The sequence below is a fragment of the Manis javanica genome, chromosome 11, assembly GCF_040802235.1.
Source record: "Manis javanica isolate MJ-LG chromosome 11, MJ_LKY, whole genome shotgun sequence".
NCBI classification, from domain to species: Eukaryota; Metazoa; Chordata; class Mammalia; order Pholidota; family Manidae; genus Manis; species Manis javanica.
The window spans coordinates 97,400,223-97,417,621 of record NC_133166.1 but is presented as its reverse complement, the minus strand read 5'-3'; the positions used below and the strand labels follow the sequence as shown (position 1 = coordinate 97,417,621).

General features: G+C 50.5%; 1 protein-coding gene across 4 annotated transcripts in view; it reads right to left on the bottom strand.

Moving 5' to 3' along the window:
- Positions 1 to 2,402: 2,402 nt before the first annotated feature.
- ATF3 (activating transcription factor 3) overlaps positions 2,403 to 17,399 on the bottom strand; it is a 57,735-nt gene continuing 42,738 nt past the window's right edge. The window contains exons 1-4 of one of the 4 annotated variants that reach the window (XM_037015321.2): positions 13,852 to 14,042; positions 7,856 to 8,099; positions 4,925 to 5,032; positions 2,403 to 3,875 (exon numbers count right to left, since the gene is read on the bottom strand). In XM_037015321.2, coding sequence (XP_036871216.1) covers positions 3,678 to 3,875; positions 4,925 to 5,032; positions 7,856 to 8,095 — 546 coding nt within the window. In that variant the 5' untranslated portion in view covers positions 8,096 to 8,099; positions 13,852 to 14,042 and the 3' untranslated portion in view covers positions 2,403 to 3,677. Of the gene's footprint in view, positions 3,876 to 4,924; positions 5,033 to 7,855; positions 8,100 to 11,003; positions 11,259 to 13,851; positions 14,043 to 17,399 lie in introns of those variants that run through there. The other 3 variants (XM_037015320.2, XM_037015322.2, XM_073216971.1) reach the window with 3 other exon arrangements.

The window sequence follows — 17,399 nt, the reverse complement described above, 5'->3', positions numbered from 1 at the left end:
GAAACGAAGTACTGACATATGTTGTAAAATGGATGAACCTTGAAAACATTATGCTGAGTGAAAGAAGCAGATACAAAAAGCCACATATTGTATGATTCCACTTATATGACATACACAACGGAGGCAAATCCATAGAGACAGATATGAGACTGGTGGTCGCCTAGGACTAGAGGAGGGCAGAATGGGGGATGACTGCTTAATAGGTACAGAATTTCCTTTTAGGGGTTGAAAAATCCTGGAACTAGTTAGTGGTGATGGTTATCCAGTATTGTGAAAATGCTGAGGGACACTTGAGTTGTATACTCTGAAATGGTTACAAAGGTAGATTCATGTTAATGTGTATTTTATCACACACACCCGCATATACACAGTCTGGCTCAGAATGCTTATAGTTAAAAAGCATAGGTTTCTGCTGTAGAAAGGTCAAGCATGCGACCTTCAGGAAGCTTCTAAGCTCTTCACTTCCTCATCTGTAAAATGGGGATTAAAGTTGCTGTGAGGATTAAGTGAGATACTGCATGTAAAGTGTGGAACATATTGTCTCAAGGAACGGTAGCTATTATTATTAGCACTCATCCCACCAGGCCCTGACAGCCTCGGTGTCAGTTCCTGCCTGAGAGCAGTTTTGGATAAGACAAATAGGAAGCTTCCGGGCTTAGAGCCGCCAGATGGACGTGCCAGGATGCTCCCTGGGCAAACCCGGTCTCTTCTGAGGCTGTACCTCCAGCACATCTGTGAGTACTGCTCACAGAGAAACTTATTGAAGGCAACCAAGAATATGGGATGGAGAGGAGAGGAAAAGCTTGATGTGGGCTTCGCCTGAAAGAGTTTATTCAAAGCCCGTGGGGAGCCATTAGGATAGAAATGGAAAAGAGTCAGCATTTTCGTTCTTGGCACAAAGTAGAAGTTTCAAATCCAGAACCCCTGTTCTGGACCAAAACCCTTTAAAGCTCTCTCTCTGAGCAGTGCCAAGCCAGACCTCAGGGAAAGGCAAGGGGACAAGGCTGAGGGCAGGAGAAAGGAGGGAGCGCGGGCTCTCCATGCCCTGTGTGACGTCACAGCCCAGCAGGAGGCAGCCCGGTGGAAACCATTGTCAGATTGGGGTCTGGTAGGGGCCCCGTCCAAGTTTGTTCCCCCAGAGCCCCCAGCCTTCCCTTTCCACTGAATGTTAAACGAGGTGAGCTAAACAATTTGATGGTACATACATATTCATCCTTTTTTTAAAAAAAATTAAAGTATCAAAACACAAACTTGGCCACAGAAAATGAAACTTTTTAATACATTTGTTAAAGGAACATACACTTCCATTGACATACACAGCACCTTTCTCAGATCAGTTTTTCTTGCCAGAATCACCACCCACTTTCTTCCTCTCCAATCCTTTGTCGTCCCTGGCAGCTTAAATATTTCCTTGAGTTTCGTAAGGGCTGAGTGTGGCACCTATACCCACAACCAGAGGGTAAATGTAAGGATTTATTTCCCCTGCACTGAGAAAGGGAAACATCTCCAGAAAGAAGTGGTGAATGGTACTTCCGCCTGATGACTCTTTACTGATCAGGAACTACCCCTGATGTGCAATTAAAAGAAACATAATTAGGAAGACTGTGTTACGGGGGATCGTTTAAAGGAACCATACATGAGTTAAAAGGACCAGGCACCAGTCCTGTGCATGAATCTTAACATTTAATCAAGCCAGTGTCCCTCTGAAGGACACCAGTAGCAGCGTAACCAATTTTTATTCTAGCCTACATATTCTAGTGTTACGTATGTGCACAGGGCAAAGAGCAAGGGAATCTGGTTGTTCCTGACATAAGGAACTGAGTGTTGTGGAGAGAACAGAAAACTGGGTGGAGTACCTTTCTCTGAATCATCATACCTATCCAGTCTAAAATTACTCCCTCATTCCTCCCCATCATCCCTGTTTTTTCCTGACATTTAAAATACATATTTGCAATGAGACACATGTTTGAACCTTATAACAAATGTAATTCCAGTAACACTTGAAGTTCTGTGGCAGAATGTAAGGTGTCCGTGGCTCAAGTCGAACAACAGGTGTATGTTTTAGGCATTTGTACATTCAGAGACATTGATAGTTTTATTTAGCAATTCAGATTTTCTATCAAAATTTGATCTTAACTCCAAGCAGTTGGTCAAAAGGATATACTGGGTGCTTGTTCCAGGGTTTGTCAGTGAGAAAGGAAGTATCAGATGCCAGAGATTGAGGACTAGGATTGAAAGTCAACTCTCCCACCTAATGGCACCCCAGAGGACAAAGGACACCTGCAGAGTATTTAAAGCTAAACAATCCCCTCCCTTCCCCCACCACACAGAGAGGAAAGGGGTAGGGGGTGACGAGATCTCAACAACCCACCAATGCAAAAGAACAGAAACCAGCGTAACACTTCAGTTTACCACGTCTTTGGTTCCAATATTTATTACATTGACAAGGTTAGAAAGACTAGGATAAATAAGTAGTATTTCCTCTTACAGAAAATTGTGATGATACTATCGAGGAAGATTAAACACTCTGAGGATTTCACAGAAACATCAGAATTGAGACAGTAGCCAGAGTCCTTGTGGCCAGTGTGAATGACCTCTCACAGCTGGAAACGCTCTCGGCCAGGTTTCCACAGACAGCCGCATGACGAAAACAATACCATTCATATCCAATAATGCTAAAGCCTAGGTCTCACCTGGCTTCCAACAGGTGTCCCTGAATGTGGTTTTCAAACTACAAGAAAAGGAACACGGAATACTCTTTGGCTCTCCCGGCACAGAAGGAACTTCTCACCTGTCACTGAGCAGGGAGTTGTAACCCTTTGGAAGTTAGACTTTCTTCTTGCTTTTTTCCTGTGACATAACTGACTATAACACAGGACCTTCACTCACACCCGTGAATTCTGTGTTAATGCCTAGGTGCTGAGGGAAAGGAGACCTTCTCTGTTGGCACAAAACTGCACTGCTGACCAGCAGACTTCTGTTCTCCCTGGGCTGCCAGGCTCTTCCGGCCGCCTGAACGTTTTGTAAGACACTGCCCATGGTGACAGCCTGCCCAGACTCTCAGAAACCACATCTGAGGAACGTCATGGAAAGGCCGCCCCAGTGTTGTGTGAGGCAAACACCAGAAGAGCACAATGCCTACTTTTGAAACAAATGCCTTGCACACAGTAATTCCTGTACGTAACACCACATTTGCTAGAAAGCACAACCCTGGCCATCATACAACTTCGCTAAATGCCATTCTCACTCCACGTCCCCTACAAGTGACAGTGGCAGCTGAGGAGGTGGCCCCACCCCACCCACCCAAGGTACAGATACTTCTGCATGAATCCTTTCTGCATGAATCCTAATGGTGGGAGTCCTGGGTTTTGTAAAATCCAGATGAAAGCAGGCAGGACCCCAACCAGGGGCCATCTGGAGAATCCAAGAATAGCCAGTATGATAAGGCCTACATCCTGGAGTTGGGGCAAAAGATGCCCTTGCCCTGGTCCAAAGTCCACTCTGGGGCAGAGTGGACAGGCCCAGCTAAGTCACCGAGGGCTGTCTCCCACACCGATGGTTCTTTACCGCTGAGATTCGAAGTGCACAGGAAGTCAGATCTCCAAAGGCTTCAGGGTTTTGGATGTAAAAGGATTCAGTGAGGACTCTCCAGTTGCCCCCATACATTCCATGGCTGCTTAGCTGTGCAATGTTCCTTCCTTTATCTGTTGGATAAAAAGGTTTCTTTCATCTTCTGGAGTCCGCCCGTTCTGAGCCCGGACAATACATGTGGGCCGATGAAGGTTGAGCATGTATATCAAATGCTGTTTCTCGTTCTTGAGCTCCTCAATTTGGGCCTTCAGTTCAGCATTCACACTCTCCAGCTTCTCGGACTCCTGGGGGACAAGCAACAGAATCATGAGGAAAGGAGTGAAGGTCCAGTGAGGAGAGGTGGCTGGGGGGTGGCCCCTGGGACACATGAGGGCTCATCAAGCTGGGAACGGCCTGCCAAGGGAATCCTGTCATGCCCCTGCTACAGTGCGCCACAAAGCTGGGACAACAGTGCTCAGTCTGGAAGAATCCAGACCCAGGAGAAGCCTTTGAACTTGGAAACTTCTTCGGAGATGCCCTTGAGTTTCCACTAAGGTCGAGGCAGGTTTTGGGTCTAATAGTAATGACACTGTAGCAGAACCAACAGCTCAGAGGGCCCGGGGGGCTGGGGAGAAATCCAGACTCATGGTTCTTAGTCTGTGCATCACTGATTTCACGGAGAAGTTCACCTTCCCAGAAAGGATGTATGTGGCAACATGAAATGTCTTAATTGTCACTGACTCCCTGGAGCAATCAGCAGAACCCTTGGGGACCTGTGGAACCTGAGTGAAGCCTCTGTGCTGGCCTGTCCACACCCGGGGGGAGGGCGCACAGTTGCTGGAAGGACTGCACCCCGGCCCCGGCCAGAGCTGAGAAGGGCTGCAGACTGAGGAACTAGACAGGAATGCAAAGAAAGTGTAACCACTGCGTGTGGATTAAGGAAATAACTTGTTTAAAGAGATTAATTAAAGGCTTTTCATAGTGAGCCAAATGAGAGCTGGCAGCTTCCTTTTCTCAGGAAAAAAGGCAAGTGAAACCTCTTTGACTGACCTACCTGCAGCCTGCAAGCTGCCGAACATGTGCGGACCAGCTGAGGCTGCTGGGAATCTGGGCGTTCAAAAATCCAGTGGTTTTAAATCCACACACCTGCTTTGCAAACGTCCAGAGTCCCATGCATTGTGCTCATAGTTTTGTTACACCCTGTTCAGCAACTGGCATTTCTGCCACAGCTACAATGCCCTTCTTGGGAAACTACTTCTGGGCGGCAGACTTTTTCACTCCCTTCTGACAGCAACATGAGGTCTGGGGGGAGCCAGAGGGCGCAGAGGAAGGGGTGAGATGAGAGGGCACTCACCTTCTGTAGGCACTCCGTCTTCTCCTTCTTCTTGTTTCGACACTTGGCGGCAGCGATCTTATTCCTTTCCCGTCTCCTCTTTTTCCTTTCATCTTCTTCAGGGGCTACCTATAAAATTCAAGAGACACACACTTAACGCGAGGCCAGAAATGCAGCCCACCTCAAATGCACTGCCTTTTCTTGCCAGCAAAATCTGGGAAGCCAGGGCAGCCCACGTTTCTTTATTTATTTACAAAATAAAGCCCTGGACTCTGGCATGAAACCTACAAACATACATACTTAAAAATGAATAAGGAAAATCAAAGAACCGTTAACTAAAATCACATTGGCAATATTAGTAAATTAAAATGTAGCCTATTTAAAAATGCATTTGGATTGTGAAATAGGAGTTGGATATTCAAATTGATAATGACTGGCAACAACTGTGATCTTTTAGATCAGGATTCTGATTGGTAAGTATGTCCTTTCCCCTAGAACCATGAATGACCTCAGGAACATCCCCTAGCCACCCTTTCCCCCACCTCTTCTTTGATTCAAGTCCCACCTGTCTTCACCTGGAGCATCTTAGTGCCCCCATCCTGAGTTCAGAGAAGCCGTGGAGCTGCTGGAGAAGGGGGAGCCCAAGCCAATTTGCCCAACCCAAGTGCATTATCACGCCATGGCCTGGTGCCACCGGTGGGCAGTGAACTAGAACTATCCATTGATTCATCCAACACATAAATAAATACTTATCTCTTCTGTCCCCACCCTCCCACCCCAGCCAGCCCTGGGGATCCTCAGAGAATAAAACCCTGTCCTGCTTTAGGTGCTTCTCCTTTACGCAAGTTCACTTTGATCCAGATGTTGTCTGAGGACTGATGGAGAATCAGCAAAGTCTGGCCGTGGGACTTGGCTTAGAGACTCCAGTCCAATGGGCTCAGAGGGGTGACGGCTTAGGCTGCTCATGTCAGACCTCATCATGCCACTTGTCCCTGCACTGGACAGGGGGGGAGAGGGCATGGGAGCCACACCTCAAACCACAGAGATCCTGAGATGCCGTATCACCTCACATCTGACACTGCTAGTCCTCGGGATTTTGACACTGGCTTTGCTCGGACTGAGATGCAAGACCTCACAATTTAAAGAAACAAAGTCCAAGGGGGAAATGGAGCAAGAGGAATTTCCACCTTCCATATCCTGGATCCCAGAGTTACACAGGCAGACATTTGGGTTTAAACTAACCTGCCTTTCAATCCCAGCCTCACCACCTATTAGCTGGGAGGCCTTGGGCAAGTTACCATACTCTTGAGCCTCCGTTTCCTCATCTATGAAATGGGAGCAATAATCTTACCTACCTAGTAGGGCTGTGAGGAGGGTCAAATTACTTAATGTACGTAAAAAGCCTTGCCCAGTGTTTATTTAGCTCACAGCCAATGCTTTATAAGCCTTAGCTATTACCTTTAACCTGACTCTCTATGTCTTCATCAAGAAGGCACCAATGCTAGTGTTTCCTCTGCAACATGACAGTTTGGGGTAGGTGGCAGAGGAGTCAGGGTTTTCTTCTATGAGGAAGTACTTGAAAGTAGAACAAATCTCAAGAGTCACTTACTGTCAGAGACGGAAAAGGCTTTCCTAAGACCAGTTAGTCCAATCCCCTCACTTTACTGATGCGAAAATGAGGACAAAGTGGCTGTAATAATGTGTCTAGGGAGGCCCAGGGATCACCAGCTCATCATTACAAGACCAGGAGGCCTCAAAACCCAGATATAAACCCAGGTTTTCAGCTCCTCATCCTGTGTCCTCCCCCGGCCACAGTGGCCTCACTCTACAGTGTTGCCATCTCAGAGGTGACTGGGATCTGGGGGTGGACTCATGCTGCCCAAACGCACAGGATGCCTGTGGGTGTCCCGGGCTCAGCGTCTTATTTGAGGATGAGAATTCCAGCAACCAAGGGGACCAGAACATTCAGCCAGTTAGTCAGGGCATTCTCTTCCCACTGGCAAGTTCTGCTTATTAAACTGACCTAAGATCAGAACGTCACCTGGTGAACACAGAATCATATTAGGTGGGTTGGATGGCTTTAAGGACTATTTCCAGGAAGCAGGCTGCCTGCTGTCCCCTTTGGTGAACCCTCCAAATATCCCTGCAGAATGAATTCTTCCTTCTATAGGGATCCTACAAGATTCTTTGCATTCTGTTATTTCAAGATCCTTATTTAGAAAATGTAAAAAAAAAGTCCTTGGGAGTCCCATGGTCCACCTTGCACTGTCCAGCACTGGACTAGGCACCAGTGACCTCTTGAGGTTAACTGGGGTCCAGCCAATGCCCTAATGATGCCCTGTGGCTACAGCACCACACCGAAGTCCCAGCTACCATTCACTGAATGCTAACCACAAGCGAGGCCCCTCACAGATGCCATCACCTTCAAGCTTCCATCAGTCCAGTGCAAGAGTCATTATCATCCCATCCCCCTTTTATGGAATCACAAAGATTCTCAACCAACTTCCTTTTAAGCTCAGTTCTTTTTGGGCAAGTCCCATCTCCCCCTGACCAAAGGCAGTGATCATGCCAGTTAAATAAGCCCCAAACACTCTTATCTCGCATCTGTGAGGGCAAGACCAACGGGAGAGTAGAGACCATCACCAGCGACCACCTCTCAGACCTCTACCGTGTCTTTTACTCCAGGTGTTTTATAAAAGGCTGCTGAGTAGGAAACAGTGAAAGTGTCAGACACAGAAATGAACTTGGAGCAGAACATGGTGCCAAGACTGTGAGCATCACACATGGCTGTGCGTGTGGCTGGCTGGTCCTTGCTCCAAGTCTGGCCACCTGGGTCCCTGTAAAGATGAAAATCACCATGCTCCATACAGCCCCCCACCTACAGCATGCCTGGCACATGGTAGGGATGCAATAAACAAGGACTGAAAGAACGGGCCCTCTGGGAGGACCTACCTCGGCTTTCGTGACTGACATCTCGAGGGGTCTGCCGCTGACAGTGACTGACTCCAGTGCTGAGGACATCCGGTGGCAGAGGTGCTTGTTCTGGATGGCGAATCTCAGCTCTTCCTTGACAAAGGGTGTCAGGTTAGCAAAATCCTCAAACACCAGTGACCCAGGAGGGGACAGGCAGGGGACGATGGCAGAGGCACTGACTTCCGAGGCAGAGACCTGGCCTGGGTGTTGAAGCATCATTTTGCTGAAAGACACATGGAAACCCAAACTACTTCAGGGATTTGGGGGCGTGGGGTCAAGCACCCTCCTCCGCCCCCTACCACACTTGTGACCTCCAACACCAGAGCCCCACCCTCAGAGATAAGTCCCATAAGCTTTCGGTTTTGTTTTCATTGCATCCGCATCTTGAGGAAAAGGTTCTTAAAATACATAGCTCAGTGATGAGGAAAAAATGCTTAACTGAAAATTATAAGGGGTGGCGTTTCAGGCTATTCTCAACTCATAAGAGCTATTAATTTTGGCGTGTGTGCATATATGCAAATGTAGCCTCACATGATCCTGAAAGAGGAAGAACATTTTTTAAAAATCAGCAAGACTATTATGTGACCCCATTTTCGGTCTCATTTTCAAAAAGAAACTTAGAAGGCGTCTGAAATCAAATTGAATCAGTGAGGAGAAGTAAAAGGAGCAAAATTTAGCAAATATATCTCTGAAGCTTCTCCCTTGGGTAGCTGGATCCAAGTGAGTGAGAAAAGGATGGTAACCATGGCTGGTGTGTTTCTTCGCCCTGGCCTGGCATGGGATTCAGATCCCATGCGACTAGCAGCCCCTTCTTAAGGTGAGGGTCAGTGCAGCCAAAGATCTCAGAGCAAAGAAAAGTCAGGAGCTAAGAATCTGGACCTCTTCGGTGGGGGTTGTTCAGCCCTGCGCTATCTGGAAAAGCTTGGGCTGGGGGCACAGGAGGACATGGGACTGGCTCTGTCATTAAGGAGTTATGTGACATGAGCTCTCTCTCTCTGAGACTCAGTCTTCGTGTGGCAAATGGCTGAGAGTGCCTACAGCCAGGGGACTGAGTCCCCGCCATTGCTCTATCCAGCGCCTATTACGGGCCGTTTCCAATGACTCCTGACTGCTGGAGACTGCCTGACTGAATACGTGAAATGGGTAGGGGGTGTCCAAATCAAATAGCCTCCGAGGTCCCATCTACTTCTATCATTCTCGAGCCCAGGGAGCCCAAAGAGACAAAAAAGGAAAAGAAAGGGTAGCAACATTAATAGCATCAGGGTTCCGATCTGGAACGGCCCCCATAAACCTCTCCCTGCTGCATACTCCCTCCACCAGTGGCTTTCCCCTCATCCCTGCAGTCAGTTCTCCAGGGGTGATGTGTGTGGGGACTGCCTAGGCCCGTGGTCCCCTGGAGCATCCTTCTCAATCTGGGGACTTGCAGCCATTAGCCAAGTCCAGCCGGACAAGGGGCCCTTTGGCAAATGGCTGACATTTAACAAGTTTCTCCTTCACACCAGAAACCCTACGTGTACTATCTCTTTTAACCCTCGTGAGAACACAGTGAGTTAGGTCCTAGGCTTTACTTTGTAGATGAGGTAGCTGAGGATTAGACAAACTAAATAATCTGCCTAATGTTAGAGTTAATCTGAGACAGCATCAGGATTTGTAATTAAGTTGGAATCCAAAACTCATGCTTTTAATTTATAGAATATAGATAGATTATTCTATGTTGCAGAAGCAAACAACTGGAGCAAATTTTTCTTAGGAGGAGGGCAGGCATGGGGTGGGTGGGGGTCCTGGAGCCGAGGCAATGAAGGGGAGGCTAAGCAACGAGTCCTGGGGAAACTTCAACTCTATGTAACAAATTGCTGATCTTTTTGTCACGGTGCACACTCAGGCTGCTGCTCACCGACCAGGAGTATGTAGAAGTGTGTCTTTTACCCACAAAATCCCCAGACTGGGATCAGAAGATCAAGATTTGAGGCCCACTTATTCAATGTGTCACTGTCATACCTCCCAGTGCCTGCTTCCTCCACTAACAACATTCGTCCTGTTTTCCCTGAGTTGTGCAAGGAGTTGAGGAAATAATGCATGAACATGACCTGGAAAACAATATGCAACTAGAAGGTATATTATTACTGAGGTTCAGTGGGGAGGGTAGCTGGTCTCTCTCCTTGATCTCAAACACTTCTAAATAGAACAACCTGACCTCTAACCAACTCCCCCGTAATCTCGGAAATACACTGATGAAGGCGGGAATTCCAGGCCAAGAAATGCCACCATTAACTATTGAAAGAAACTCCAGAAATGTTTATCATTCTCTTCCCCAAATCTGGTGCTGTAAATCAGAACTGATGTTCTTCTATCAACTGATTAAGTTGATATAGGATTCTATAATCTTGGGATGCTGGGAAGGTCCTTCTCCAACAGGTGATAAACTCTGAGAAAGCCAGAGGCTAAGATTCTCCCATGCATTCAGGTTTTTACTCCCTTCCAACTTCATTCAAAACCCAGTATTCAGGGAGGGAATTCAGAGCTACCACTAGGCTGCCCTTTGTTTGTGGGACTGGATGGCTCCCTTCTACACGGGTAGTTTGAATTCCACTGCAGTTGAGTGTAGTTCCATTTCACCTCCCCACTAAGTTTATTAATGAGCCCTTGGGACTGGGGTCTGCTCTTTGAGATTGTTTTGTCCTTCTTAGTGGAAAGTCAGTGATCCTGATGAAGGAAACTGAAGTGTCAGTGGTATGGAATGTTTTTATTAAGAGCATTGGGTGGGCTTACTTAGGGATGGAAATGGCTTGTAAAAAGGTTAAAAGCTTTTCAGAAAGAAAAACAGTAGTATCCGCAGAGATCTGGGCTTTCTCTGCCTTTGCTAAAGCTTAGTTTCTCTAGATAACTTTCTAGGTATTCCTTTACTCATTTTCTTAAAGGTGTGATTCAGCCCCACCCAGGCTGTGTCCGTACAATGAAAATGAAATTAAATCCTCAGACAATTTTTCTGCAAACTGTGTAACTCATTGCCAGTCCTCTAACATCTCTGTAACTGAAGAAAAAAAATGTGATTGGGGGATTTTTTTGAGTTGACTTCCTACATTGATCTTAAACTTGTCCAGACTTACTACAAAGACTTTCTACTTACATTTTGCTTTTGCTTCATTATTTCCAATCAGAAATCATGTCATATCACTGTTAGTTTCTTCATTTTCAAGAAAGTGAAACCTTACAGAATGTATTTCTTTAACTGTAAATTCAGCTCCCAGATTTTACTTCCTAGTAGCTTCAACTATGTTGAATTTTCACTTTTAATTTTCATCTCTTCCCCTAAGTACTGCTCGTAGAACATCTGACAGTAGGAAGCCAGTACCAGTCCTTCTCTCCTTCACGGTTGGCCTTTCTTCAGTCCACTTGATGGCTGTGAGTGTAAGGCTGTGTTTCAGGACCAGAGATGATGCTTCCAAGCCTATCACTACCACTCACAAGCTAAACACTGACAAACTCATAATTTCTGGGCCTCAGTCTCCTAGTCTGTAAAATGAGACCAGTACTACCTACCCAAATCCTTCACAGAGCTGTTAGAAAAATCGTTAAGAGAGCCCTGAAGGTGGATCTACACATGTACTTGAGTCGCCATTATTACTGTGATTCCACTTCTCCCATTTCAGGGGCAACTCATAACGTCAATACAATTTAGCCCTATTGATAAGGAATTAACTGGAACCCTCAAGAAATGCAGGTCAGCCACAGCTTTGCATTTTGATTGACCTCTAGGGTCCTGACACACCAGAGCAATTTCACCCCGCTATTTGCTGGTACCAGCTTGTCTCCCTTGGTCTGAAGTACTTGAGAAATAACCAGTTCTCACACATGAAACCAGTTCTGGTTTCTGTGGTGTCCTAGCTATGTACTTCCTCCTCCCTAGGCTGGTAACACTTGCAACCACTTACCCTGTTCCATGCCTAGACAGTCTGAAAGAGGAGGAAATCATGGATCCTATTCAGTGCCACAGAACACCCATTGGTAGCATCATCTAAGTCAGCTCTTCAATTGTAACTGCGTAAAGTGAGGTCCGGGAAGGTAAAGTGACTTCCTCAAGGCCATAAAGCTGCTGAGAGGCCCAGCCCAGGCCAAGCTGTTGACCTGGCACCCACTGCTCATTCTGCTCCATCACCAACAACAGGGACCGAACGCCATGGGGATCAACCAACCAGACAAATGGAGACCAGAGCCACTGGCCAGGTAGATAAGGGGTCAGCAGTACCCACCACAGAGGAGAGACTTTGACAGGACAAAGACAGGAAGGGACTATAGAAGAAAGAATAATGGAGAGAGAGAGGGCCAACAGGGAGAAAGAGAAGGGTGGGGTTAAGACAGGAAGGCCGGGAAGGTTTGGAAGGCTCCAATAGCTGCCATGGGTGCTGGGAGCTGTACCTCATTCCACAGTGAGCCTGGAGTGCTACCTGCATGCTGGTTCCTCAACAGTCCAGACAGTAACAACTGCCAGACCCACTGCCCTGCCAGGATATCCTCCAAGCAGGAGCCTGTATGCTGTAGTATTATTTTACAACAAATGCTAAATACAAAACAAGGGGGACAGTAGAGACAGAGGCCCCAGACAGGTGTGACTGTCACCCACGCTGAAATAGGTGCATTGAGAGCCTAGATTTTCTAGCCTCCCTCTCCTTTTCTGGCTCCATCAAGGGTTTAGCAATTCCCCTATTTATAAAGGAAGCTTATGTGATCCAGGTAATGAAATTAGGGAAAGTGAGGAGATGAGATGAAAACAGGGTGTGGGGAAGCAGAGACGGAGAGCAAGCCGCTGGGAACTAAGCTGGGAAGGGAAGGGGTGCCCCACAGAGAAGTCCCTTCCTCCCATGGCCTCGGAAGCTGGTCAGTGACATTAGAGACCTCCCCCATTCAGGTCATTCAGGATCCCTCACCACCTCTTGTGCTCCAGTTACACCATTCTAGAACCTGAAAAGCTCCAGCCAGAAAGGATAACCGGTGGTTATCCGGTCCAAGCCCCATCTCATGAGAACCAGGCAGAAGGAGCCAGTAGTGCCTGTGTGGCCACGTCTCCCAACTGAGCATACTGAGGCTCAAGGACATCATGTGCCGCATAAGCCCTCAGGGTCCCTGGCCACCAGACCACGAAGAAACCATCCCCTCAGTATCTGAACTGGCTTCCACCCCGCGCCCGCGCTGGGTCTCTGTGGACGAAAAGCAGTAAAACGCGCGAACGCGCCGGAAGAAAAGCCAGAGCTAGAGTCACAGGTACGAAAGAAACGCCTGTGGGAGACTTGGACGGGACGTCTCCGGCCCGGGGCCCGACACTGGCAGGTGCCGGCGCCGCCTCCGCCTTCCGCCCCAAGGCAGAGACGCGAGCGCTCACCTCCTCTCAACCTGTCCCGGCCAACTTTCGCTCCCGTCCCCCAGCGCTGTCCTGCGGCCCCGCGCTCGGCGGTGCGCAGGGCGACCCCCAGCGGCGGCGCCCGCGTCCCCCGCTCGCCACTCCCTTCCCATTCATTCGGTTCGGCCCCCGGGCAGCCCTTCCGCGAGCACCCGGGCCCGGCGCTCTCCGCGGGCCTCGGTACGGCTGGGCTCGGAGCAGCAGCGCCGCGACACCAAGGGAGGCTGGAGCGGGCCGGCGAGCCGGACAGCCTCGGGATCCCGCGCGGCCCCCTCCCACGCCCGCTCCCGGTGGGGTCCGCAAGCGCGGCGGGCGAGCGCAGCAGTGCTCCCGGTCGGCTGAGAGGCGGGAGCCCCTCCGAGATCTCCGTCTCCGGGACACTTTGGCGCCCTAAGTCAAAAGAGAAAGTTCTTCGGGAGAAACTTTCCGAAGCGCTGAGGAGCAGCGTGGCTCGGAGAAGTTAGGGCAGAGTTCTTTCGATGCTGGGGATGCGGTTGGGGTGGGCGTAGGGGTCGGGGGACTGGTTACTAGAGGGGCGCAAAGGGAATGAAAGCGAGCCACCCTCGCCGCGCTCACTCACTCGCTTCCAGCGCTCACCTCCTGTCTCCACTCCGGGCGGCCAGGGTCCAGAGGGCGGGCGGGGTGGGGTCAGGGCGGGCTGGCTGGCGGTGGGGCCGGCGGGTGAGCACCGGGGAGGACGCCCTGCCGGCGCGCAGGCGGGCGGCGCAGGCCAAGGGCTGTGCAGTGCGCCCCTCGCTGCGAGCGACTGTGGCTTGAAGTGCGTTGCATCACCCCTTTTATAGCCCTGGGGCTGGCGGCGCTCCCGTTCTACTCCGGGTTCCCAGTCCCGGGCTGACGTAATGCTATTAATAGCTTCCCCGGAGAACCGGCAGAACTAGGCTGGGATAGGGGAGGGGGTATGGAGGAGGGACCAGAACGGGAAGGGAGGAGGGGGGACTGGTGATGCAAGCTTGGGGAGGAGCCTGCTGGGGCGCCTTCTCCCGGCCTCGCAAGCTCGGACACACATCTTGCCCGCCCTCTTTCTCCATATCAGGACCGGAGCCGCCCGGGCGGGCCGCCAGATGTGCGTACTCGCCGCTGCGTGTTCCAGGCATGAGCCAATGGTGCCCAAGCCAGCGGCATGACTCCACCACGCTGGCATCTATCCCTCCGCTAGGTCGGGGGGTGGGGGGTGGGGGAGATGGAGGGGCGGGTCCTGGCCGCAGCCCAGACTAGGTGAGGCTGGGAAGCGGGCACGACCTTTCTCTAAAATGCGTGGTCATTTTCTGGAGTTCAGAGAAATATCCCCTCCCAGGCCAAACGCCTCCTTCTCTAGCAGGGAGGGGTGGGGTGGGGGCAGAAGCGTTAGTCTCCGGTGTGGGAGAGGTGCCCAAAGGCCCCCTACCGTGAACTCACACCGCTATGCGCCCGGGTTGTCCTCCGCGGCAGGGACCCCAGGAATTCGGAGGGTTCAGTCAGTCGCGGAGGGCACCGTGCGCCCGCAGCCCGGTACACTCCAGACAAGCGCGCCGGCGGACCGCCTGCGGGCGGGTCGGGACCTCCTCTCCGAGACGAGGACTAGGGCTACGGTGTAGATTAGGATTTTTTAACCACAAAGCGTTTGAAATTGACAGAGAGATTCTCAGTGGAAAGAACGAGACTGTGGACGATGAGAGACCTGGAGAAATCAGAGGCAGCCCAGGGAGGGGCTTAGAGTGGAGCTGAGGCCGAGTGGCCGGGGAGAGGAGGAAAGGGGCGGCGTACGGGGCCCCTCGAGCTGGGCGGGGCAGGGGTCGCCCGGCTCTAAGGCAACATTTGGGGAAAACCGTCTAAAGCTTCCACGTGTTCTGCACGCAGAGCGGATTGCGCTGCGACAGGACGGCCGGGACTAGGGGCCCACTGACGGAGCCGAAATGAGTGGGCAGAGCAGAAATCCCTTCCGCCCTCAAGCCAGGGTGGCGGGAAAGACGGGGCCCTACGCCTCAGATTCGAAGCTGGGCTCCGCACAACTAGATTTGAACCATAAAACCGATTTCCCGGTTCCAATTACCCGACCGCAGCTGTCTCGGCTTTGAGAGTGACAGAACCAGGGACCTCCTCAGCAGTTTAGGGACGAATATATGCGGACGCCAGTGTGGCCAGAGACGTTTCGAACCTGCCTGGGAAGGAGGCCCGCGCGCGCCCGTGGGGTGTGGGCTAGCGGCCGGGGGCAGAAACACCTGCTCCCACCTGCCGTTTGGGAGAGAGGCGATGAAGGTCATGCAGGTAATTTGGGGTAAGGGCTGAAAAGGCCACGGAGCTTGGGGCTCACCCGCAGCCCCACCCCACTGCACCTGCAGCCCTAGCTTGTTGCAGTCGGTTGGTGATGAAGGGTTTTCTCCCGCTCCTTGCCCCCACCCCCTCCTCGTTTACACACACAGTCCTGCACCCCCGTGGAATCTCTGGCCCTCTCCCTATCCCGATTGCCCACCAGCGTAGGCAGAGCCCCTCAAAGCTTCAGGTCAAACTGAATCCCGGTCAAACTGAGTCCCGCATGCCCGGGTTCCTCTCCCCCAAACCCGAGCCTCACCCAGGACCCCCCACCCCAAGTTTCGGGCCCAGAACGACGCGGAAGGCAGGTCCCGGAGTTCCACGCGTGATCCTTGGGGATGTTGTCCTGGACCGGACGGGGTTTCCAGCGGCGGTGTCCCGCAGGACGCGTCGGGCGGTTGTTTTTGCTTTACTTTTCGCCCTGGTAACGGCTCTCCCGTCTCCACGCGCACACCCCGCTCCACACCACCGCACCCCACCCTGCTGCGAATGCGGGGTAAACCCTAGGCGTGTTGGCGCAACCCCTAGAAGGCCGCCCGCCCAGGAGGAAGGGCGTTTGTAAATATAAATGAAAGTTCTTTGAGATTCTCCGCTCATCTACTGCCCTGGAATAAACTGCATTATTATAAAGTGAAACAAGGAGATGGGAGAGGACCCGTGGAAGGTTTCAGGTTTTCTCTTTGAAATGTCTGCAGAAATCTTTAACCAGCTTACATTTTAAACGATTCCATTAGTGCACCCCAACCAGATTTGCGGAAGCTTCGTCCTGCCCTTGCGGGGAAATTCAATTTGGCGCAGCAGGGTAAACCAACAGGCCAGTCTTCACAGAACAATGTAAGAGAAAGGTAATTAAGACGGAGGAGTCCACAGCCCCCTGTCGGTTTATATTTATTACCATCATGCCTCCCGTTCCTCTTACTAGTCTTGTTTCATTCTAGTAATTCTTGGTTTTGAATCTCCCTGTCACACCTGGATAGAAATGTTGTCAGCTGTTCAGAGAAGTCTGAGCGTGGCATTCTGTTTCCCTTTCCCACTGAAACTCTAAAAGCGATAAGAATCTTGACAGAGAAGTTAAGTCCACCCCCTTGTGAATGAAACTCTTATCCAAGGAAAACAAAAACTGCTGCTGCCTCGCCTCCCTGCCCCCAGCCCCGGGAGGACTGTGACATGCCTGCCCAGACTGGGAAAGCGCAGTGGAAGAGCAGAACCCGGACGTGTGTGCGGCCGGAGGGGCGGCCAGTATCTGAGTCCTGCGCGTCCTCATTTCCTCATTGTACCCTGACTTCAGTCAATGCCACCGATGTCCAGCGTGTACCCTCTGTACCATCTAGAGGCGGGGCAAGAAAAGCTTACCAGACCAAAATGCTTCTCTGCACAAAGGCAAAGAATGCCTTTCCCCCTGAGAAGGAAGCCCTGGCCAGGGTTACTTAAGGGGTTAATCCTCCAGGAAAGAGGGTTAAGCTGAGACTTGAATGTTGCTGAGGTTTCACGCTGGGGAACCGCCTGGGGAATCCACATTCAGACCAGCCTTGGTATGTTTTGCTGAGTGAGATAAGAATTGGGAAACTTCATGCTGGGGCATGTGCAAAAAAGAAGGGAAAAAAGTTAAAAGGGGAGGGGATGGAACTCCGCAGCTAAAAACAGACCCCTCGTGGCAACGGAATCTAAACACCAAAACATTGCAGTGAGCCAAAAGCAAAAAAAAAAAAAAAAAAAAGTTTAAGAGATATATAAAGATTTTAGCAGTTTTTTAGTCCAGGGAACGGTCCCTTCCTTCTCCCTCCCCAAGCCCCATGACTCTTCTTCCAACCCTGACGC